This window comes from Poecilia mexicana, unplaced genomic scaffold (assembly GCF_051168715.1).
Source record: "Poecilia mexicana isolate PSO_F unplaced genomic scaffold, ASM5116871v1 scaffold_7, whole genome shotgun sequence".
Lineage (NCBI taxonomy): Eukaryota > Metazoa > Chordata > Actinopteri > Cyprinodontiformes > Poeciliidae > Poecilia > Poecilia mexicana.
The window spans coordinates 22508796-22532634 of record NW_028263376.1 but is presented as its reverse complement, the minus strand read 5'-3'; the positions used below and the strand labels follow the sequence as shown (position 1 = coordinate 22532634).

General features: G+C 37.7%; 1 protein-coding gene across 1 annotated transcript; it reads left to right on the top strand.

Moving 5' to 3' along the window:
* Positions 1 to 1582: 1582 nt before the first annotated feature.
* On the top strand, positions 1583 to 8266 carry ren (renin). Its single transcript, XM_014973754.2, has 9 exons — positions 1583 to 1964; positions 2415 to 2562; positions 2990 to 3113; positions 3717 to 3835; positions 3948 to 4144; positions 6436 to 6558; positions 6694 to 6835; positions 6925 to 7023; positions 7802 to 8266. The coding sequence occupies exons 1-9, from the start codon at positions 1888 to 1890 to the stop codon at positions 7961 to 7963; spliced, it is 1191 nt and encodes a 396-aa protein (XP_014829240.1). The 5' UTR covers positions 1583 to 1887; the 3' UTR covers positions 7964 to 8266.
* The last annotated feature ends 15573 nt before the right edge of the window (positions 8267 to 23839 follow it).

The following is a 23839-nucleotide window of genomic DNA, read 5'->3' as shown; positions in this document are numbered from 1 at the left end:
ATTTCAACATGCCCATACATTTTATGTCGTTTTACACCTAATTAAGTGGTCAGAGAAATTATTTTTTCCACTTATTTACAGAAGTCATCTTTTAAAATTTATTATCACAACCTGTTTTTTTTTTCTCTCTTTCAGTGTTTCTGTTATGATGTCCTGACCTAGCTCAATTGATAACAATAAAACTAGATTAAATGAATACACAGAACATTATTCCAGCCATCCATAAAGGTCAGTGTGGAGTATTGCCAAAGGTATTGCTTGGCAATTCGGTGGTTGTGACTTCAGTTCCAACTTCCTCCATCAAATATAATTGTGCCCTTGGGCACGACCCATAATCATAACTTTGTATATTGTCACTGCATGATAACATAAAATACACTGCTGAGAAAAAGTTTGTTCCCCTGTTACAGATTTTTATTTTTTTTTACTCCCTCGCTCTACGTTTCAGACCATCAAACACATTTTTACCATCAAAGAAAAATAACCAGAGTAAATAAATAAAACACTTTAAATAACTAACGTTTTAAAAACTATATTTTACTCTCAAAAAACAACACAATATTCTGCGATCAAATCATTGACATCAGTCAGTCTGGAAAAAGTTGCAAAACTATTCTTAAAACTTTGAGACTATAGCAAACCAAAGTAGTGAGAACCATCATCCACAGATGGGGAAAACATGGAAAGATGGTGAACTTTCCCTGGGGTGGCCAGCCTAAAAAATTACTTCAAGAGTGCATCATCCAGGAATTCACTAAAGAACACCATAAGCTCCACTAGACTTACTTGCCTCAGTTAAGGTCAGCCTCATAATTCATCAGTCAACAAACTGTGACAGTGGCTCCCGTGGGAGAGTTTGAGGCCAAAAACATCAATGACCAAATCTAAAAAAAATCACAAAACAAAAAAAAAAAAACATCTTGATGATTTAAAAGACTTTTGGAGAAATATCTTGTAGACTAATGAGACAGAAGTGGAATATTTATTCCGTTACATTTGGTGCAAAACGAACAAAGAATAAAAAAATATTACATACTGGTAGTAGAATAGAGCTGAGTGCGTCTTTGTGGCTTAGTACCTGGAGAACTTGTAGTAATTTATGGAATCGTGACTTCTTCGTTTTACCAGAAAATCCTGAAGAGGACAGTATGTCCATCAGTTTGAAACCTGAAGCACAAGCAGACAATTATCCCAAGCAAAGCTTGTTGCTACAAGCAGATGTTGCTATATATTTGTTCTGACACTCATACAGTGATAAAACATTAATAGTTCTAAGAAAAAAAAAACATTCTGCAGTAACAGCTGGTTCTGCAAATGATTTAGTTTACTGTAGGGGGATCGTTCTCCCCCCTGTAGATAAAGAAGTTTGATTATCCACAGGGCCTTAAACTAAAACAATGTAATAAGCTTTTAGTAGATTTTTGATTGGTAAATAACATCCACTCAGTCTGTCTGGTCAGCTCAGCTCACACCATCTTTCTCTGGAGCTTCTCACAACCCTACAGAGAAGGTGTGTCAGCCACTGACGCCAGCAGTCTACAAAGCTATGTATCCAAAGAGCCTTTCGTCCTCAGGGCAGGATGGTGAGAGCTTCCTCTGGGTTACGTTTATTACAAGAAGGGTTGTGAACCAGTGCAGAGGGATTGGATGGGGGGTAAAGTTTGTTTTTAAGAGGTCACATTGAGGAAAGCTCCAAACTGAGTGGCTACATGAGAACACGGTTTGAGAGGATAGGCTATAAAAAGAGTCACGGATCTGCGCACAACACAGAGACGCAGCTTTCACAACCTCGGATTACACAAACCAGGAACTCGAGTCAGAAAAAGCTGACATATAACGCCTACATAATTAGTCTGTTTTTGTCTGCTTGCTGTCAGAGAAGTCACCATGACTCCACTGCCAAATTGCTGGATGTATTTAGTTGCCCTATCTCTGGCAGTGAACTCCAGCCATGGCTTAAGAAGGTAGACATCTTGCTTTTTTACAAGTCTCTCGCTCTGCTTACAGTAGTAGTACCAGCTGTACAGGTATACCAGGTGAAAAACATATTTGAGAAGGAAAGCATGCTGCAGCAAAAAAAAAAAAAAGAATGACAGCTAAGTAAATGACAACAACAGGACAACAAATGGGTTTTAGTGGTTTGCTGCTAAAACGTATGATCTGAGATGGATTAACATATGTTTTTTATTATTTTTTTCTGGCTTGGCGTTTAGAGGAAAAATATGTCTGGGCTTTAGTACAGTATGACTGTCATACTGAGTCCTTGACCAGACACATGTGTCAAAAATTGAATAAATATTTCTCACAGAACTCAGAAACCTTTCTTCTTAGACCACCTTCATTAGCTCTATTTGCATTAAATTTAGTTCAGTTTGTCTTTCTCAAATTTTCCTCTTTTGCTTTTATGTCTCTAGAATTGCTCTCAAGAAGATGCCATCCATCAGAGAGACGCTACAGGAGATGGGAGTTTCTGCAGAGCAAGTGTTGGCTGAACTGGCCCAGATGAACGCAGCCGACCCCAACAATGGGACAGTTCCCACACCTTTAACAAACTACTTGGATGTAAGACATTTTAACACCCATTTCCATGTGTTTTTGGGTGCAGTCACCAAAAAAATCTGAAACATATAAAGCATATATTTTTGTATAAACGATTCTGCAGGTGACAGGAAATAAAGACGTGTTAAATTGAAGTCATATGGGTTTGCACTTTGACGAAAACAGACCTACGGCTTCAGGGTTCAAGAGGCCCACAAATGCGAGCAGTTTCCTCACTGCTCTTTGGACCAAAGCTAAAAGTGTCTGTCTTCTTAAGTAAAACTGCAGATTAATTTACCTTTGAATTGGAGGTTCATTTAAGAGTTATTGTGTAATCTTTTATCCTCCCACCCCCAAAACCTCCCTTATGAAAGAAAATACATGTGGAAAATACATTTTAAAAGAGTTCTTAGAAAGCCTCAGAAACACTGTCCTGTTTGTCTTTAAACAGACTCAGTACTTTGGAGAAATTAGTATCGGCTCCCCAGCCCAGATGTTCAACGTGGTGTTTGACACAGGTTCAGCCAACCTGTGGGTGCCCTCGCAGCGCTGCTCTCCTTTCTCAACAGCTTGCTGTAAGTAGCAGTGTGTTAAACTATAACTGGAAAGATACACTTCATGTATTGGGTTGAAATCTGGTAAAGTGTGGACCACTGTGGAGCAGTAAACTCTTATGTACAAGAATTCAGTTTGAGGCGATTTGAAATTTGTAATGTTATCCTGAAAGTAGCCATCAGAACAGAAGTATACTATGGTTAAAACAGGAATGGACATTGCCAGCTACCAACCAATTTTGGTGAGTCATGTAGTCAAAGCTTCTGGTACCCATGTTCTTGTGAGCTAATGGTTTGATTGGACATTTATACTAAAAGTCAGTTGAACAGGCTTCCTTTGTGAAGTGACCTGTGATTGTAAGTGGTGACAGTATAGTTGATAGGATCAGTGTGAAAGGACTTGCCAGACCTTGTAGTTGGCAAAACAACTGAGATTCAGTCTACTCTCCTTGTTTTGTGTATGTCTTACCCTCTCTACTGGACACTAACCTGAAGGTAGACACAAACATCTGAAGCTCATCAACATGGGATTGTTACTGAACTACTTGAATGGTTTCCACTATATATAAGCTTAATTAGTTTTGTTCAAATGTTTGACATTTAAAATACATTTTGGACGTTTAGTCACTCACAACAGGTATGATTCTTCCCAATCCCACACTCATGTTGAGAATGGGACCGGGTTTTCAATCAACTACGCCTCTGGAACTATCAGGGGATTTCTGAGCGAGGATGTTGTTGTGGTGAGTCAGAGTCTGGCACCAATAAATCAGAGTTACACCCATTTAACTTAAAGACATGCCCTTTGTATGCCATGTTACACCTTTCTGTCTTCTGTGTATTTGATCCCTGCAGGTTGGCGGTCTCCCCGTTGTTCAAGTATTTGCTGAGGCCACCTCTCTGTCTGCCATGCCATTTATCTTTGCCAAGTTTGATGGAGTTCTGGGGATGGGCTATCCTAACGTGGCCATTGATGGCATTACTCCAGTGTTTGATCAAATTATGTCTCAGCACATCCTCAAAGAAGAAGTGTTTTCAATCTACTACAGCAGGTGTGTTCACAGATTTCCTCTGCACTTTATCATGCAAAGTAAAATCCTTATGACAGGGGAAGCATGATTCCTAAGCTAGTCAGGACTGTTCAAAGCGCTTGACATGGCAGTTTTTTAAATAAATGGACATCTCACAAACTTGATATGTTATGAGTTTACAAAAAAAATGATAATCAACATGCTCAATCTATTTGTTTGTGTGAAATAAACTTGAATGTGTAGAGCAATAAAAGTGGCTCAAAACCAGGTTGTCACTTCATGCTAAATCTGATCTTCCACCCTCGGGAGGTGATCTGAGCAAAATGAAAAAAAAAAAAAAACTAATTTTATTAATTGTTCATATGAAATCACCAATAATAAGTACATTTCATTAACATTGCATTATTTATTGCCACCCCTGGTAAGGATGCTCCAAAAGTCCAAAAATAAGCTTTGAGCAGCAGAGTAACCTCTTGCAAAACAAATGCAGCTATTCTATTCTGCCACAGGGATTTTTGGGGATGTTTTTATCTTCCATGTCATCCTTCAAACCGCTCTTCCTGGTAAGGCAAATAGGGGTCAATTTAATTACAAACAATTTTATGAAAGTAACAATTATTTCTAGCCTGACATAAGAGGATCAACAGACTTTCTCATAATGGATGTTCTGTTTTATTTGTACCCCAGAAAGGCAGGGAGTCATGGATTAGTTCTTAGTTCTGATACTAATGCTATGCAGGAATCCAGAAATGGAAATCCCTTTTGATCTGTCAGCTCTGCCAGGGATATAACTACAAAGAGTTACTTACTGGGCTGAACAGGCCTATCTGCTTTATTATAACCAGTTTGTGTTTTTGTTCCAGGGTCCCGTCACTTTTATCTCTCTCAGCCAGTTATGTCAGCTGTTCTGTCTAGCATAGATTATTATTTCTGGCTTTTCGTGCTAGGAGGTTCGTCATGTTAGATTCAGAAATTGATTATATGATCTTCTGTATTACTGGATTTAAAAGCCCTACCATGACATGTTAAAGCCTGACTTGGAAGAAAAGAGTTCATGTTGGCTGAAGGGGATTTTTAGGATGTTCTTTGGACTCTATTACATTTACTTTATGGCATAATAAATTAAACAATGATAGTGGGACTTGTGGGTTTAAAAAAAACTGATTTTCAAATAGGTGATTATTTTTTGCCTGCCTCATTCTGCTACATAAGGATTAACTTATCGTAATGATTGCTGGTCAATGCTACAAAGATGCCAATAATTTAAGTGTGTTGAATAAACGGTGTTGATTTAGTGTAAAGGCTTGCATCCTGTTAATAAAGATTTTCTCAGACTTCTTCACCATCTGGCTCACTGCTGTCCAAAATAGGAAGAAAGATAGATGGGAAATTCATGACTTTACTGCTTGTTGCACCAGAGCAACAGAATGCAATTCCAAAACAAACAAAAAGAAACTGAATTTAAAATAAAACTTTGAACCCTTTATCTTTATAAAATCTCATAAATAACAGACATAACAACTTAGATTGCAGCCTCCTGCTTTTTAATGTCCTGTAAGCAAAAGGCGCGACATATAAAGTCACATAACACTTACGACACTGTCTGACATACAAAAATAATAATAATTTAAAAAAGCAGTAAAAAAAAATGATTATTTTTCATTCTTCTGGCATTTTGCAATTAGAAATATTTTTGGTAAGTTTCTACAATATTGTTGTTGTCGTCGGCTTATTATCATACTGAATAAATAGGCCTTAAATTTAAACTTCTGCTCTGAAATCTTTTTACTTTCCATTAATCATAAATCACCAAACCCACATTTTCAGTGGTGACAAGGAGAAAATGAATAGCAAACCATGAAGTCTTCAGACTGTGAGCTTAAAACACTGACACATCATGAGGCATGGACCCCTGGGGCTTGGAGCAGCCTAATGGCTCCCTAGTATCAAACTAACTGCAGACCCTACATCTGTGTTCAGAGTTTTAAGTCTTGTTTGTTAATTTGGGTTTCTTTGTGCTTGTTTGCCTTCCCTTTGTAGTCACAAAATGTCTCTTTGTGGTAATTTTATATCTTGTAATAACAATGGTCGAACTTTGCAGTCATATTGTCATTGTTCCTGATCATTTGTCTGTTAGGTGTCAGTTTATGTTTTTTCTGCAAGTCTCGTGACATCTTGCATTTTTTTATGATAGTGTAATGTCAACAGTGCCTTTGAAATGAGGGTCAAGGGACCTATGAGCCTTTGAACCCAGTGGCCTGTGCCCAGCAGGCCCATTTGTAAATCATTTCATATTTGTACATGTTTTTCAGGGATCCAAAACAATCCCCTGGCGGAGAACTGCTCCTCGGGGGAACTGACCCAAACTACTACACTGGAAATTTTAACTATCTGGAAACAAGAGAGATGGGAAAATGGGAGGTCACCATGAAAGGGTGAGATATTTGCTGAACATACGTGCAATATGGATGTGTTGGTATATATATATATATATATATATTTTTTTTTTTTTTTTTTTTTTTTGCGTGCAACCATTCAGAAATGACATGTTTTGTGTCTTGTTGGTGTAGGGTTGCTGTGGGGGCGGAGATGATGTTTTGTGCAGAGGGCTGCACAGCTGTGATCGACACAGGCTCCTCATACATCACAGGTCCGGCCTCCTCCGTCTCAATGCTGATGAAAACTATTGGAGCTCAGCTGGATGAAACTGGAGTAAGTCACAAACTCATGGCAACAAAGTTTCCCACGAAAAATAATAGGCTGCAAAAAAAACTTTACCTGGCATTATCCTTCAAATACAGTATAAAGTCAACTGCGACACTGTGAAGATGTTGCCTAGTGTCACGTTTCACCTGGGAGGCCAGGACTACTCTCTGACGCATGAAGATTATATAATATGGGTAAGATGGCGAATGATTGCTAATGTGTTGTGCAAAATCCTCCAAAGTAGAGCACAAAAAATGTCTTAAATAAAAGAAACAAAAAATATATCTTTTGAAAATGGAAATATTCATTCTTATCGTGCCTTACAAAAGTATGTATAACTCTTAAAGTTGGTTGAAATTATGAACCCCCATGTTTTTTACTGTGATTTTAAGGCAAAAGTAATTGTGTAGTCAAACGTCACCTAATTAATAAATAATAAAGTTCATCTGAGTAAAATTTTAAATCATTATAAATGTAGTTGCTCTGTTAAGGCCTCGGATGTTTGTTAGAAAACATTAATGAAAAAGAGCGACATTAAGACCAAGGAGCACAGCAGACAAGTCAGGGATGAAGTTAACATCTCACGCTTAATGTCCTAACTCAGACATTAATCTGATTGAACCGAAAATGACTAAACTAACAGCCTGTTCAAGGAAAGCAACATTTAAAGGAGAAGCTAAAAGACCCAAAAATTTGTAGACTGCCAAGATTGTCAGCTTATGTAAGACTGACAAGAAGAAAACAATTCTTTAAAAAAACCCTGTTGGAAGTTCTTTTTGCAGTTTTTATTAGGCTGGCTGCAGAAGATCTGAGTCAAGGTGGGGGGAGGGGAAACAACCTGAAGCATTCAGATAGAGCCATGAAAAAGTAGTCTAAAGGATTCATTGATGTCCAGGATACATTTGTTAGACATTTTTAAACATTTAGCTCTGGTTTAAGATATTTATTATTAGTCTAAACCTATCGTTACAGCAATCACAGTTCGAAGGGGACGTCTGCATCGTCACCTTCAGGGGCTTGGATGTGCCACCGCCTACAGGTCCGATCTGGATTTTGGGAGCCAACTTCATTGCCCGATACTACACAGAGTTTGATCGTCGCAATAATCGGATAGGGTTTGCTGCGGCAGTCTGACGAGAACTTTAAGTTCAATTGTGATCACCTTTCTCCCCACTTTACTTTTTTTACTGCTGTTTTCCGTCTTTTTCTTGTCACCTCTAAGTGGGGGACTGACTTTCATCTGCTTACAAGATGAGTATTTTTAAACAGCATTTACTGATGTTTTTCCTCTTTTATTTGACTCATGTTGCACTATAAATTATAAAAAAAGTAATTTTACTCTTGTTTATCAATAAATTAATGCTTTCTGTCTGTCACTCTGCTTGTTATAAAAGCATATGTATATTTCCTATGAGAATAAAATTGCAGTGCAAGATATTATTGTTCTCATTTGTTTCCATTTCAGTGTAGTGTATGCATTGTAGTTTCAACTACAGCTTAAGCTGTAGTTGCAAACAGACACTGCAACACATTTTATCTATAACATCAATGCTGGGTCAGCATATTTATCATCATATAGTGTCAATAACTTCCTGAAGGTCATAATTCCAGTTTTCTTTGAGGTCTGACCTGCTGATATTTTTTTTCTAAGGAGTATAGCAAAAGAAAAAAAATCTGCTGTAGATTTTTTGAAAGATATAAAAGTGTTGAATTATACAGCTTGCCAAGTTTATTTGAATTATTCCTTAAAGTGCCGGTATTATGCAAAATGTACTTTGTATATCATGTTATAACGTTATTCCCTCACCAAAAACATGTTGCTTTGATTTGTCCTTGAATCTCCCATGCAGCAGTTCGTGGCTGCCTAAACATTTGCTCATGCGCCGCCCTGGCGCTAAAGTGACCAGCATAGCTCCCCCCCCACAGAGCTCCTCTACTCTGTTCAGCATCACCAGATTTTCAGCAATAGCAATTAGCAAACACCTGGTAGAACTGAGTGTCTAGTGAGATGTCATGCAAACAACAACTCTGATAAAAACGGTTGTAAATGACATCAGTGGATGGCATGGAGAAGAAGCATTGTTGTGATGAAGGCAGAGTGTTGCAAAGGGTAGGAGGTTTTTAAAGAGACAAAGGCCAATTTCAAGGTTTCAGCTACAGCTATGATTGACAGTCAAAATTATTTTAAATTGTTTTGATATCCAACATTGTTTATAAGAACTGAAGGTAACAGAGTTAATCCCTTGAAAATACATGGTGCCCATCCTTTATCAAAACTACAAAGCTTATGTCCCTTTGCATTAAATACTAGCTGTCAGTTTATAGACTGAAAATGCTGGAAGTTCTTAGTTTTGATGCATTTTTTAAACATTGTTGCTTTATCATCCTGCTGGTGAAACTCTTCTTCAAACCGTTTGTGATTAAAAAATAAATAAATAAATAAATAAATAAATAAATAAATAAAAAATAAATAAATAAATAAATAATAATAATAATAATAATCCACTTCATGTTTTTTGTAGACACCTCTCTGTGTCTGTGCAGTTTCTGTCAGAAAATCAAACTGTTTTTGGTAAACTCTTGTCTTTTAAGAAAAGAGGCTCATCATAAAACAAGCTGAATAATCAAAAACTTGCAAGCAAACATTGATCTTTATTTGAGAACGTAATTGAACAATGGCAGGAATTTCCAGCCCAGATGACAGGGGACATGATAAAACAATACAAATTACAACAGCATTTTCATTTATCACTTGCCCTTGTCAGATCTTTTTGTCCCATTTTCACCAAACTCCCTAGGACGTCCACTCTGTAGTGACAATAGAGAAGTAATGCGCCTTTGCTCCCATATCCTTGAATTGTCAACCTGGGAGTGTATCTGTTGAAAGTGCACAGTGAGGTGAGCGTGGACTCTGGCATTTAATCAAAAATCCAGGCAATGCGAAAACATCTCTCTCAGTATGAGTTAGCGTAAGTAACTGAGTGGAAACCTGTCCAAACAATCACTAACATAAACACAGCAGACAGAGTTGTCAGAAGACAGAGTTGCATAATCCATATTATTTCTAGCAGAGTCATCCCGAAGCTGAAACTTATGTAGCACGTTATAAAGCAAAGCTCTACTCCTGCAGTCTTTGAAACTGTCTGCTAGATATAATTGCTGCTGAACAATTAAACAAATCCAGATATGTGTGAACGTTTTAAATTCAAAGCAAGAACCCATTAAGTAAGCATTGTTCTTCAATAAAACACTATTTTAATGCAATGAGATTTTATGTGCTAGACCCACACAGATTATTGACAGATTATTGTTTTCCTCACAAAAATGTTATTCACTGAAGAACAGCCAAGAGAGAGACATTATTAAAAATAAGTTATTGGATGCGTCACTACTACACCCTGCACATGACTTGTGACAGGGCCAAGAAGGGTTAGTGCAACCAGCAATGTAAAGATGCCCTGAGGGTCAATCAGAATAGTAAATGTTTATGTTCCAAAATGGAATCAGCTTTTAAAGACATTCAATTTCTGAAATGTCTCTCCAGTTCGTTCTATGTTTGGCTTCTAATCTGGGTTCTTCAAAAGGATGTGCAATTACTTCTAATTTTTTATTTAATCCAAAAATATCTAAGCTGTTGAACCAAAGAACAACAAAAATAAATAAATAAATAAATAAACAAAGAATGTACCAAGTACACAAGGGCTGTTTACTGCCAAACTGTATGACTTCCCTGCATGCCCAATCAAGGCTCAGCTCTTGATTTACTGGTCAACCAGCAATTATTCCTACCCTCATGTACATTGCATGCTCTTGAATCAGGAACTGCAAAGAAGAAAAATAAGAAAAAAAACTTGAATAATTATGCACAGTATGAAACGTTCAGGTAAGTTTGGTTTATGGCGCTGGTTCAAAAGTTAAAATCCTCAGCAGTGATCAGAAATTCTAACAAGTTAGATTTTTGTGTGACCATATGATTGCTTGTAGATGTATGAATACATATCTGCCTTTCTTTTAAGGAGACATATTTGCAACAACTTACAGATCCATTTTTGAACACTTTGTTCCCCTAAATACAACACTGCATGGTTAGTTCATTGCTGAATAGCTAACGGCTATTGTATGAGGGGCCGTTTAGGACAAAATTTACGTTTTGTCTCTCACACACTACCAAAAACTCTCGCACACTCAAAAAAATTACGTTTTGTCTCTCACACTACCAAAAACTCTCGCATACTCCAAAAAAGTAGCCACGTACACTCAAACAAATTACGTTTCGTCTCTCACACACTACCAAAAACTCTCGCACACTCAAAAAAATTACGTTTTGTCTCTCACACACTACCAAAAACTCTCGCACACTCCAAAAAAATAGCCACGCACACTCAAAAAAATTACGTTTTGTCTCTCACACACAAACGTTAACTTGCTCGCTCACACACACTACTATCAGCTCGCTCACATACACTGTACTAACAGCTCGCACATTCACAAACGTTAACTTTCTCGCTCACATACACCACAACAGCTCGCTCACATACACTACCAGCTCGCGCACATACACACAAACGTTAACTTTCTCGCTCACATACACCACTACCAGCTCGCTCACATACACACAAACGTTAACTTTCTCGCTCACATACACCACTACCAGCTCGCTCACATACACTACCAGCTCGCTCACATACACACAAACGTTAACTTTCTCGCTCACATACACCACTACCAGCTCGCTCACATACACACAAACGTTAACTTTCTCGCTCACATACACCACTACCAGCTCGCTCACATACACTACCAGCTCGCTCACATACACACAAACGTTAACTTTCTCGCTCACATACACCACTACCAGCTCGCGCACATACACACAAACGTTAACTTTCTCGCTCACATACACCACTACCAGCTCGCTCACATACACTACCAGCTCGCGCACATACACACAAACGTTAACTTTCTCGCTCACATACACTACTAACAGCTCGCACACACACACAGACGTTTATCTCTCACATACACAAGACTAAAGTTGAACACACACACACAGTACTAAGACTCGTTTTTTTGAATGTGTGAGAGCGAGACTCTTTTTGAATGTGTGAGAGTTGTCACGGAAGAGGTGGGGCAGAATTTTTGGATCAAACTGCGCATGCGTAGATCCTAAACTATAAGTTTTGATTGTTGACTCACTGTATGTTCTATTACTTAGTATATTTGTGCTTTTAAATATATATAAATATATTGAAACTATCTTTCAATAGCTACCTTATATTAAACTATGTTAAGGACAAATGTCAAACATAGTGCAAATATTTTGAAAACAAAGTAAAAGATCTTGCAGGTATATTAATCTCCTTCCTCCTTCATCAGAAATGAAAAATTATAAATGCACACTACGTGTTGGGAACCTGTGTTTGTTGACTGACTTTTATTTGTCAGGCTTGCGAGACAAAAGCTGAAAAAAGATCGATTTTCTTCGCTTTCAAAATAACACAAAACAGCGAAAAAAGACCTCCACACCAGACCTCGTTTATTTATGTATGTATTTTTATTTTGATAGCTGCCGATTAAACTGAAAGTTACACATTGACATGATCGTATGAGTAGTTTTTACCGAGAAATCGATCAGAAGCGCCGTGAAAATGGTCTTAATTCACCGGATCCGCGTCTCTGGCTGCAATGCGCGCTCCCGTCACAGGGGGAACAGATTTTCACGGGGGAACAGAATTTCTCACAAGACCTCTTAATAATTCCTGTAATGCTGGCACCCAGTGGACAGATTGTACTACAGCAATTTTGCTATTTTTAATCAATCAATCAGATTCATTTATTTCTATAGCACATTTAATCTACAAGAAAGTTAAACGTTCTATATATATTTAAAAGCACAAATATACTAAGTAATAGAACATACAGTGAGTCAACAATCGAAACTTATAGTTTAGGATCTACGCATGCGCAGTTTGATCCAAAAATTATGCCCCACCTCTTCCGTGACAACTCTCACACATTCAAAAAAAGTCTCGCTCTCACACATTCAAAAAATGAGTCTTAGTACTGTGTGTGTGTGTTCAACTTTAGTCTTGTGTATGTGAGAGATAAACGTCTGTGTGTGTGTGCGAGCTGTTAGTAGTGTATGTGAGCGAGAAAGTTAACGTTTGTGTGTATGTGCGCGAGCTGGTAGTGTATGTGAGCGAGCTGGTAGTGGTGTATGTGAGCGAGAAAGTTAATGTTTGTGTGTATGTGCGCAAGCTGGTAGTGTATGTGAGCGAGCTGGTAGTAGTGTATGTGAGCGAGAAAGTTAACGTTTGTGTGTATGCGCGAGCTGGTAGTGTATGTGAGCGAGCTGGTAGTAGTGTATGTGAGCGAGAAAGTTAACGTTTGTGTGTATGCGCGAGCTGGTAGTGTATGTGAGTGAGCTGGTAGTAGTGTATGTGAGCGAGAAAGTTAACGTTTGTGAATGTGCGAGCTGTTAGTACAGCGTATATGAGCGAGCTGATAGTGTGTGTGCGAGAAAGTTAACGTTTGTGAATGTGCGAGCTGTTAGTACAGTGTATATGAGCGAGCTGATAGTGTGTGTGCGAGAAGTTAACGTTTGTGAATGTGCGAGCTGTTAGTATAGTGTATGTGAGCGAGCTGATAGTAGTGTATGTGAGCGAGAAAGTTAATGTTTGTGTGTATGTGCGCGAGCTGGTAGTGGTGTATGTGAGCGAGCTGGTAGTGTATGTGAGCGAGAAAGTTAACGTTTGTGTGTATGTGCGCGAGCTGGTAGTGTATGTGAGCGAGCTGGTAGTAGTGTATGTGAGCGAGAAAGTTAACGTTTGTGAATGTGCGAGCTGTTAGTACAGTGTATGTGAGCGAGCTGATAGTAGTGTGTGTGAGCGAGCAAGTTAACGTTTGTGTGTGAGAGACAAAACGTAATTTTTTTAAGTATGCGAGGCTATTTTTTTGGAGTATGCGAGAGTTTTTGGTAGTGTGTGAGAGACGAAACGTAATTTTTTTGAGTGTGCGTGGCTACTTTTTTGGAGTATGCGAGAGTTTTTGGTAGTGTGTGAGAGACAAAACGTAATTTTTTTGAGTGTGCGAGGCTATTTTTTTGGAGTATGCGAGAGTTTTTGGTAGTGTGTGAGAGACAAAACGTAATTTTTTTGAGTGTGCGAGAGTTTTTGGTAGTGTGTGAGAGACAAAACGTAAATTTTGTCCTAAACGGCCCCTCATACTATTGTGTGACAGCTGACTTCAATAGTTCATATCTCAAAGTATATTTTAGATAGTTTGCTTGCTGACTCCCAAAGGGTGACTTTTTGAAGAAAGTCACAGGAAGATTCATTGCTTCTGGGAGTTTTGATCACTCATGTTTTGCCAAAGCTCCAAAAGCCAATGCATAACTCATCATGTTATTAATGACCTCACATGCTTTCGGGAGAAATAAATTCATCCACTGGAAAAGATTTATTGCTCCATGGAGGGAACTAAATGATAACTTTGAGATATTCTTGCTTATTTAAAGTTTTCTCCTCTTTTTTTTTTATTAGGGTCACTTCATGTAATTTTCCCCGCAGTTCTGATGGGATTTAGTCACTTCTGAGCATTGATCCTGGGAGAGTGGGGAGCTTTTATTTCATTATTGCATCTGTTTACCTGTGTGAAAACATGTATTAATTCAAACATATTTTAATGCACCTGTCATCACACTGTACTCAGGATGACTTGAGTGACTGCAAAGAGTTGTGATGAATAAGTGCTGGAGCATGTGTGAGAAAGCAGAAAAATAAACAAATCTTGCACGTATACCACACATACCATGTGCAATCGTGCATACAACCATTGGATAAATGAAGCCTACTATGGTGTAAGGTCTAAGACTTTATTTATTTTAATATCAGGGAGAAACCTTCTGAACAAGCATATTTCAGTACACTCCATATTTATCTAAAACACAGCCAATGCTTGTTTAGAAAGTCCTCTCTCGTTGCTTCTATTGTAATTTATCACAACATCTGGATCCAATACCAAACTATACTTTCACTGAACATTAGAAAATAAAACCACTTTGAAAAAAATGTATATGTTTTTTTAAGTTTGATAATTTGATTCAAGTGGTTTAAAAAAGAAAGGGAGTAAGGACAACAGCAGTAGTGATATCAATCGTACATCTACTAAGTGTTAAAAGGTAATTTCCGACAGCTTTGGACTCCATCATTCGACAGCCAGAATGACCATTCACAGGTTTAGCTTTTTGGCATTTTGGTTGCTTAGCTAATTTTACCAAGGGTAGAATTTGATTCAAGTCAAATGGGAGCCCATCAATCTGAAGGATGAATATTGGCTGAAACTGAACAGTGCAACAGGACATTGAGCGAAAGCACACTGGAAAATCCACAACAGAGTGCCACAAAAACAGTTGCTGCAGTAGCCCGGTCTCTACAGATTTGATCTTGATTAAAATGTTGTGACAGGATCTTACGAGTAGTGCATAAACAAGCCTCAATGAATAAAGCAAAGTTTTGAAAAATTAATAGTTCTGTGGTTATGGCAGAAAATACACAACAATGTATTCAGAAAGTGACTTCATTTACCACTGTCATGTGGATATCTTAGGAAAACATGGAAATTTGCTTCATATCGTTTTAAACACCTGCTAAAAATGACTAGAAGTTACAAACTGCATCGGGTAGGTCGTATAATTCTATTCAACAGTATTTTGTTGTGGTTTTTATAAATAAGTGTATCCATGTGTGTTTGTGTTCAGGGTTTGTCCAATCATTTAAACTACTGACCTTTTCACTTTGAGAGCTCTGTTCGATTAATGAAATAAAACATTTGCTTTCATTAATAGGACATTCAGTTGCAAATATTTCCATTTTGCAATTAGAGATGTCAAGATCATTTTCATATGGCACTGAATTACAGAAGTATTCAAATATATTGGCAGCTTCTGTAAACATGTATAAAATCCCTTCAAATTGGGGCCAGGACTTTAATGAATTCATTTGGATTAATTACATAGATTTTCATACACTAAAATGTTAATGTAATTAATTGATTTTGTAGTGATTAAGTAATCTGGGACATATTAAGTAAAACAGATCTAGTTTCTGTAAAAGAAACTCAATTTACCTTTTAGTTTAGGTACAAGATTTTCATTGTTCTCCTTTAAAGAAAGTTTTTCATCTAGATCAAGTCCAGGTATAACAATTCACCATCTCAATCTCTGCCCTGTTAGCAGTTGTTATCTCAACTTGGGTAGCAATCTACCTCCTGAAAAGGAGCTTGTTTTATTGTTTGTATTTTTTGCATTTAAGACCGATTAAAACCAAGTAAGGTTTGACTGAAACTGATTAAAAGCAGATTAGAGAGATTTGAAAGTTTGGACAAGATAATTGGAATAACAGTAAATTCTGGCATCATCTGCATTAAAATGCATATGATGCAATGTATTTTTGGTTTATTACTGTAAAGCTGTACTTGTAATTGTGGTCATGTGATGATTTTTTTGCATCAAGTTGAAGATGTTATGTAGCAGATTTGAATGCTCGCATATAATTGCCACCAGTTTTTACAGACAATACACAGGCAAAGTGAATCGGAGTTTTGACAATTCACATTGTGGTTAGAGTGCAGTAGTATGGTTCAGTGGTATTCCTCAGTGCCACAAATATGAAGGTCATTTAAGTTGCATGTCAAAGTGAACAAGAATTAAAAATAAAATTATTCTTAAGAAGCCCCAGCATAAATAAAAATCAAACACAGGTACATAGGAAAAACATTAAAATGGCCTGTATCAATTAGGATATTTTCAAAAAATTCAGATGTGGTTCAAATATGTATTTTTGTCTCAGGACAAAAATATCAAAAGCAAATGTTAGAATTTCAAACATATGTTGGATCCTGCAGCTTTGTGCAACCTCCAACTGATTTAAAGCTCAGCACCAAATTCCTCACTGGCTTCAGTTCGAAATAAAACAGTGCTGGTGTTACACATTAAAAGGAACCGTTTTAAAAATGACTCATGCTCACAATAGGGCATGAGTCACTTCAGGCTGCAGTTCACACTGCAGCCTGAAGTGACTCAATTCCGAATTTTTTGACGTAATGCGACCTGTATCCGATCTTTTCATGGCAGTGTGAACAGCACAGGTCGGATTCTTTTTTTGGCTTGTGTGTTTGATCGGTTCGTCTGCAATCTGTTGCTCTGCTGGCGTTGCCGGCTGCAGCTGGAGGTTGCTGTGGCATGCGGCTTCCATCTGGTCCTCACCTGCTGACCCGCTTCCTCCCGGGTTAGGCTGTGTTTCCACCCCTGGGCACCTGATTGTGTTTGGAGCTGCAGCGCTTTGGACGCTCTGCTGTCTTGTCTTGCCATTGTTTGTTTGAGCCGGTCTCAACTAAACTTGTTGCTGGTTGGGCAGGCTGTGTGGGCGGGGCATTACTCCTCTGGCCCCATCGAAGGCCATTGGAACTGGATGACGGCAACGATGTGTTCCATTCTTCATGTTTGTATATGCTGTGTGTTCTTAAAGTTACTAATTTTCTTTTTGTTTGTTTGATTTTCTAATTTCTTTTGCATTGCATGTTTTATTTCTTTTGGAATAATTGAATTTGTCTGTCCTTACCTTATGTGTTCCCTTTTGTTCCGGGGACCGAGTAGTAGGCCTGAAGCCTCGTTTTTACAAAAATAAATGTTTTAAGGAAATTGTTTAATAAAATATTGTGCACTGCTCAGTCTGTGTTTGGGTGTTCAAAATAAATTAATCTTATTTTGATATGAGACACTGTTTTAATTAACAAAACGAATCGGGGAGAACACCCAGAAGGTATTCTGTTATGTTTTTTCAAAGGTCAAGAAAAAGAATGACTGTTGAGATTCTCGCTGAGAGAAGGCCTGTGGCTGACATGGAGAACGGTGAGCAGCACCAGAACTCCTGATGGATCTCCTTCAGGAAGAACCAGAGAGATGGCCGACCTCCACAGAGAAAGAGTTCACCCAAACATGAGAGGAAAAATAAATGCTGGTGCTCAAACAGAGCAGTCTCTTTTCTTAAACCCAACACACACACACACACACGTCGTTGTTTACACGGTGTTGTGCCCCTGATAAAAACCTAACTTCAATTTAACTGAAACACAGAACATCCAGAAAAGTGATTAACTTGAGATATAGAGTGAAAATAGCACAATGAGATGAAAACATTTGTCTATCTTATACTTTTATACAGGACATGAACACTGCCCTGTACATTTTAAAGGGTCTGTTCCAGAACACCTGATACAAACGATAGCATTAGCTCATCCATTACTCAGACATTTATTGAGGCCAGGTGTGTGACAGAAGGAAACACCTGAAACATGCAGGCTAGACAGACCTGAGGACTGAGTGGTTTAAAGTATTTCACTGACACTTTCAGATTGCAGATTTCCAAATGAAGGCATCCATTAGTGAACACATTCATTATTCAATAAACCAAGCATTTTAAAATTACTGCTAGGGTTACTATTAAGAAGTTACTATTAACATCTGAAAACATACATAATCGAAACATTAATTAATGTGTGGCGCCAACAAGCTGTTGTTAAGAAAATAAATTTAAAATAAGCTAGTTTTAAAACTTAACATGTCTTGATTCAAATGCCCTAATTGTGGTTTTGAAACCAGTAACTTATTCTGGCCTATTGACCTTTATGTTACCTGTAGTTACAGCAGATGGTTTGCTAGGATCTTTTGAACTGCCTTTTGACTGTGTGGAAAACAATAAAGGTTTTTTTTTCTAGCTTTTCACACTCATCTGTGAAAAGCCGTAAACACGGCAGGAGTTCCTGGCCTTAGAGAGGGTCAGAGATAGCTCCTGGATTGGATGAACAAAGATACGCCTTATTTGAATAAATTAAAGATAAGAATACGCCTTTACTATAAAACTTTCTACACAGAAGTAACAAATCAGATTTTGCTCTTGCAACTTCTCCAAAGACGTCTTTGCTTTTTGTTTGTCGTTTCCATCTTTTGTCTGTTTCTCTCTCAGGTAAATTCATGTGTTGTTTGTGCTCTGAGGTTTCTGGTGTTTTGTGATGTGTTTGTCTGGTGATAGTATGCATCTGTCTTGAATAAATGCTGAGTATTGTGACGCTGTTATCTCTGCGTGATCTCAGTCTTTGCGCACAGCATTTTTCTGAACCCGGGCATAAGAGAGGATTTAACGAGTCAAAAGGTTTTTAATGTTCAAGAATTTTTCCTCTCTTAACACTGTACATTTGAAAAAAGCAACAGAGGTTTCATAGTAGTCATATTTAATAAATTAGAATGAGTTCCAAAGAGGCTTGTTAGATTAAAAGTACTTTTTGAAAATAACATTTAAGCAAGTAATAAACATATTTTTCACTGCTGATGTAATATTCTAATCCTCAATGCCATGTTTTCATTAACTAACTAAGAAATCATCATTAACTTAATGTGCCATTGATGTGCTGGTTAACAGCTCCATTTCTGTTTCCCAATAGCCACATGTAAACTAAAATTCACAGCGGTTTTTACTCTCTGGACATTTGTTGTACTTTATTTGGGTTTTAGGTGATAGACAAACACACAGTTGAGGTGAAAATATCATAGCACATGGTTTTACAAAAACCAGAAAAGTCCTGAATTGTACAATATTCCTGTACAGTATTTAGCTCTGTTCTTCTTCACATTTGACCAGCTTCCCTGTTCATGGTGAAAAAAAAATTCCATACATCTCAAGGCCTTGAATTTATACTGGGAATAAGCTGTTGATTTGTAAAACCAATTGTTTCTTCCAGATCTTACTGAGGGGTATCATCGTAAAAGACGCTAACTATAAATTCTCACCACAATTTTCAGTTTCTTGTTTGTCATAAAGTTTCCTTACCTTCCACTTGTCAAAAATGCATTTCTTTCTTTTGTTCTCTCAAATTAAAGTAAATAAATTTGAGTATTGAGGTTTAAATCTACTGCCTCTAAACAACTGCAAGTACACTTGGAAACAGTAATTAGTTTTTTTCTTTACAGAAGTGATCCAGGAAAACATTGTATATATTTTATAACATAATAGGCCTGGAAAGAACATGGCGTCACAGAACTACAGGCTGGATGGTGAAAGTTTTTTCACTTTCACAATCCTCTGTGCCCTCTATGCTTTTTCGGGTTAATATAACAGTCCAAAACAGCAGCATATCTGGCGTTTGATCAACCAAAAACAGACACGTTTGGTCAGGTCTCATTAAATAAAAGCTTTGAATGGTCTGTGTAATAATGACTCTATAAAGGGTTTATCTGAGAGCTGAGTTACTGAAATATATTAACTTTTCATTAACACTCAGGGGAGCCCAAACGTCTTGAGACCAAGATCTACAATTTCTCTCACCGGCTGAGATCTACCTCATGACGAAGATATAAAAATTGTAAATTAAACTCTATTGACTTATTTTATATGCAAATATACAAAGGTTATAGCAGACATATTAGGGTAATAGAAAACCTAATGCAGTTTCTTCCTCTGTGAGATTCTGACACTGGGAGGAGGTTACAGGTTTCTCAGTCAGAAGCTGGATGCAAACCTGAGGCCAGCAGGTGTCAGTCAGTTATGGTAGATCTAAACTTTAGTTTGATGATCTCAGTACAACAAACTACAGACTGATATGAAGAACCACAGAGTTATGTTAGGTTCAAAGCCACATCTTGTGAAGTTGGGATATTTTTGATGGGCTGCCCAAGATACTTGTGTGGAAGTTTTGTTTAAATTCTTGTCAAATTTGGGGCTTAGAGTATTTTCTTTTAAGTCTTTTTTTTTCTCCTTATGGTTATAATTCACTACTAATAGATAAAGCGGCACTGGAGTTCCTCCATCTTGCATGCCTCTATTTTGAAAATTTAAGTTGAAACACGTAATAAGACCGGAGGGGTTGCATTATGTTAAGCTGGTGTACAGCCTGCCGGAAATTATTAGAAGAAGAAGAAATAAAGGAATGCCAAGGAGGTAATGTAATCATATGAATGGGCTGGAGAGGGAAACATCTAAAACATGTGTGCCTGAGGACCCACTTTGGGAATCTTTACATTACTTGACTAAAAGGAACATAAAACAGGAACATAAAAAACAGAAAAAAACTTTGTATTGCAGCTGCAAAGTAAGGGAAAATGATGACAGGTTACAAAGCAAGACAACACTCCAAGTTGTTCTAGTTGTTATAAATCAAAGGCAATGGAAAACAAATGGGGTTTTCGCCTTGACTTAAAGGAGCTCAGAGGATTTTTCAGATTTCTGGATTAGTGAAACATAAAAACTTAATGTTGCTTCTTTATAATGTGTTCTGATTCTGAGGGTGTAGCATAGACTAGAACCAGAAGTCCACAAAAGTCTGGAAGGCTGATACAACAGCAGATCTTTAATGTATTTTGATGCTAAGCCATCTAGTGATTTATGAACGAACAGAAGTGTTTTTTAAATCCATTCTCGGATCTCCAAGGAGTCATTGCAAGGACTGGGGCGATGTGCTCTCTTTTCCTAGTTTTAGTGACATGTCAGCATCATAATGTGATGATGTTTTACTGAAGGATTGATCGGTGTACATCATAAAACAGATCAGATCACAAGGAAAAAAACTGAATTTGGATTGGAAAAATGAAAAAATAAACCAGTAAGTTAAAGCTTTGGCAATAAAAGGGCATTCCAAAACGTGCCAGGATCCTGGATTATGTGTGTGCAGGTGTGTTTTGTGCTTGTTAGACTATTTTCCAGAAGAGAAAATCTCTGCTAGAGGACATGTTAAGGAACTGTTCTTGCCAATTGCCAATAAAAATCAAGAAGAAGAGTTAAAGAAATGTCAGGCAGCTGCCTTTCTTGGCCTTTACTTTCTGAACCCAGTGTCAGCTTTGAGTGGTTATTTTCTCCTCTTTGTTCTGAAAGCCAGTTTATGCTTTCTGTTATCCTACTCCAGTTTACTCCTTGTGATTTCTCCACATCTTAGGTTGAATAAGACAGATGTTTCCCTCACCAATCTCTTTGAGTCAGATCTCTTCACTCACCACATTGTCATCCACTACCGCTCCCTCTTCCTCAAATTCATCTTCCTGCTCAGTCTCTAATGCTCTCTGTTAAACACCATCAAGATCTCTAATCCACTTCCAGTGAAATCTGCCAGATTCTATACACCACCATGTTTTGGCACAATTTTTAACTCTCCTCTCCACCTCAGGAACCCATCCATCCATCCATCCATCCATCCATCCATCCATCCATCCATCCATCCATCCATCCATCCATCCATCCATCCATCCATCCATCCATCCATCCATCCATCCATCCATCCATCCATCCATCCATCCATCCATCCATCCATCCATCCATCCATCCATTTTCTAACACCCTTGTCCCTTAGTGGGGTCGGGAGGAGTGTTGGTGCCTATCTCCAGCTAACGTTCCAGGTGAGAGGCGGGGTTCACCCTGGACAGGTCGCCAGTCTGTCGCAGGGCAACACAGAGACAAACAGGACAAACAACCCTGCACACAACTTCAGGAACCCATTCCTCTGAAATTCCCCCTTAAGGATTCATCACCACATTACCCTTCCCATTTCTAGCTATCCCTCTATTCATCAATATGCCACCAAATTCTGATCCAAGACTTCCTTAATCACATATGTCCAATCCATTTAGTAAAACATAATCTAATTTAATTAACTTAAATTAGATTATAAGTCATGCATGTGGGTCAAGAAATTATCCCTCAACAGGTCACAGTGACCTTAAGCATAGTGGCTAAAGGGCAACAAAGCCAATGTTTGTGAGCTAGCACAGTGGCCTACAAAAGTTAAAATGGACAAAGTTATAAGAAGCAAATCAAAGTAGCGTGTGGAAGGACGAATAAAGCTTTTGAGCAGACTGGTACAGTGTGAAGCCAGTGCTACAAAATATAAAGAAACTGTATGCAATTTTTGGAATTTGAAGAAAGTAAAACAATATTCTCTAAAAAAAATAATAATTTTCTTATTATTTCACTATTTAGCAAACTGATCAAATTTCTGTCCCTAACTGGCCTAAAACATGAAACGTCTATCCCGATTTAATGTCAGCACCAACAAAAGTCTGATTTTTCTTTTTTGCATACTATATGTCGATATGTGGTTTTAAATGTATGACAGCCAGCACTGAAATGCTGTAGTGTGGACACAACTACAACAACATGAGGATAAATCCCAGAAGGAATGTGATTTATCCTCCAGCTACTCAGGATGAATTTGGGACCCTTTTCAAACATGGACCACCGCTGATCTGCTCATGTGAAAACATTTCAACTCTTCAAAGCCAAACATTTGTAAGGGTTGGAGAGTAAACTCTAGGTGTTTCCACCTAATGTAAATGTCAAACATACACTTTCCTATGCAGCATAATATTTGCTTAAATTACTGCCAACGCCAATTTCTCAGTGTTCTGTACGTCTCCTTGGTTATTTGTTTAATCAAGCCCAATTGATTTCCTGCTTATTTTTTTTCTCAGTTTACACCAATTAAGTGCTCTTTTTGGTAATCACACATATGGGCTAGAGACTTCCCCTATGAGATCAGGTTAAATCATGGGTGGGAAGTTGTTTCTCTCTGATTTGTTATGCTGAAGAACAGATAGTGAACTAAGCTTCCTCTCGCGCAAATAATGGACTCTGATGTTGTGAAAAGGTAGGATTGTTTTATTATCTATCTGAAAGCCCAGTTCAAATCAGTAATATTTTAAACTATTTTGATTGGCCAGGTTTTAATTTTATTTAAAAAAAATATATGTTAAATGCTATCTTGCCTATTCTTATGTAAACTGAATTTGCAATGCAAAAAACAATGGTACATAAGAGCCATGGACAATGCTTCTTTAATTTCTAAATCCTGATTTTAGACTTTAATGAGACTCAAAAGAATAAAGGTTAAAAACAACAAGCAATAACGGATGCTTCAAACAGTTAATCTGAGATATTCTTTAGGTAAATGCACGGGATAAAACATGTCGCT

What these genes read in the sequence shown, in the direction of transcription:
- ren (XM_014973754.2), top strand. Translation starts at nt 1,888, where the DNA reads ATGACTCCACTGCCAAATTGCTGGATGTATTTAGTTGCCCTATCTCTG. An exon ending in CTCAGCTGGATGAAACTGGA is followed by an intron (nt 6,836 to 6,924) that starts GTAAGTCACAAA and finishes CTTCAAATACAG; the next exon opens with TATAAAGTCAACTGCGACAC. An exon ending in ATGAAGATTATATAATATGG is followed by an intron (nt 7,024 to 7,801) that starts GTAAGATGGCGA and finishes CTATCGTTACAG; the next exon opens with CAATCACAGTTCGAAGGGGA.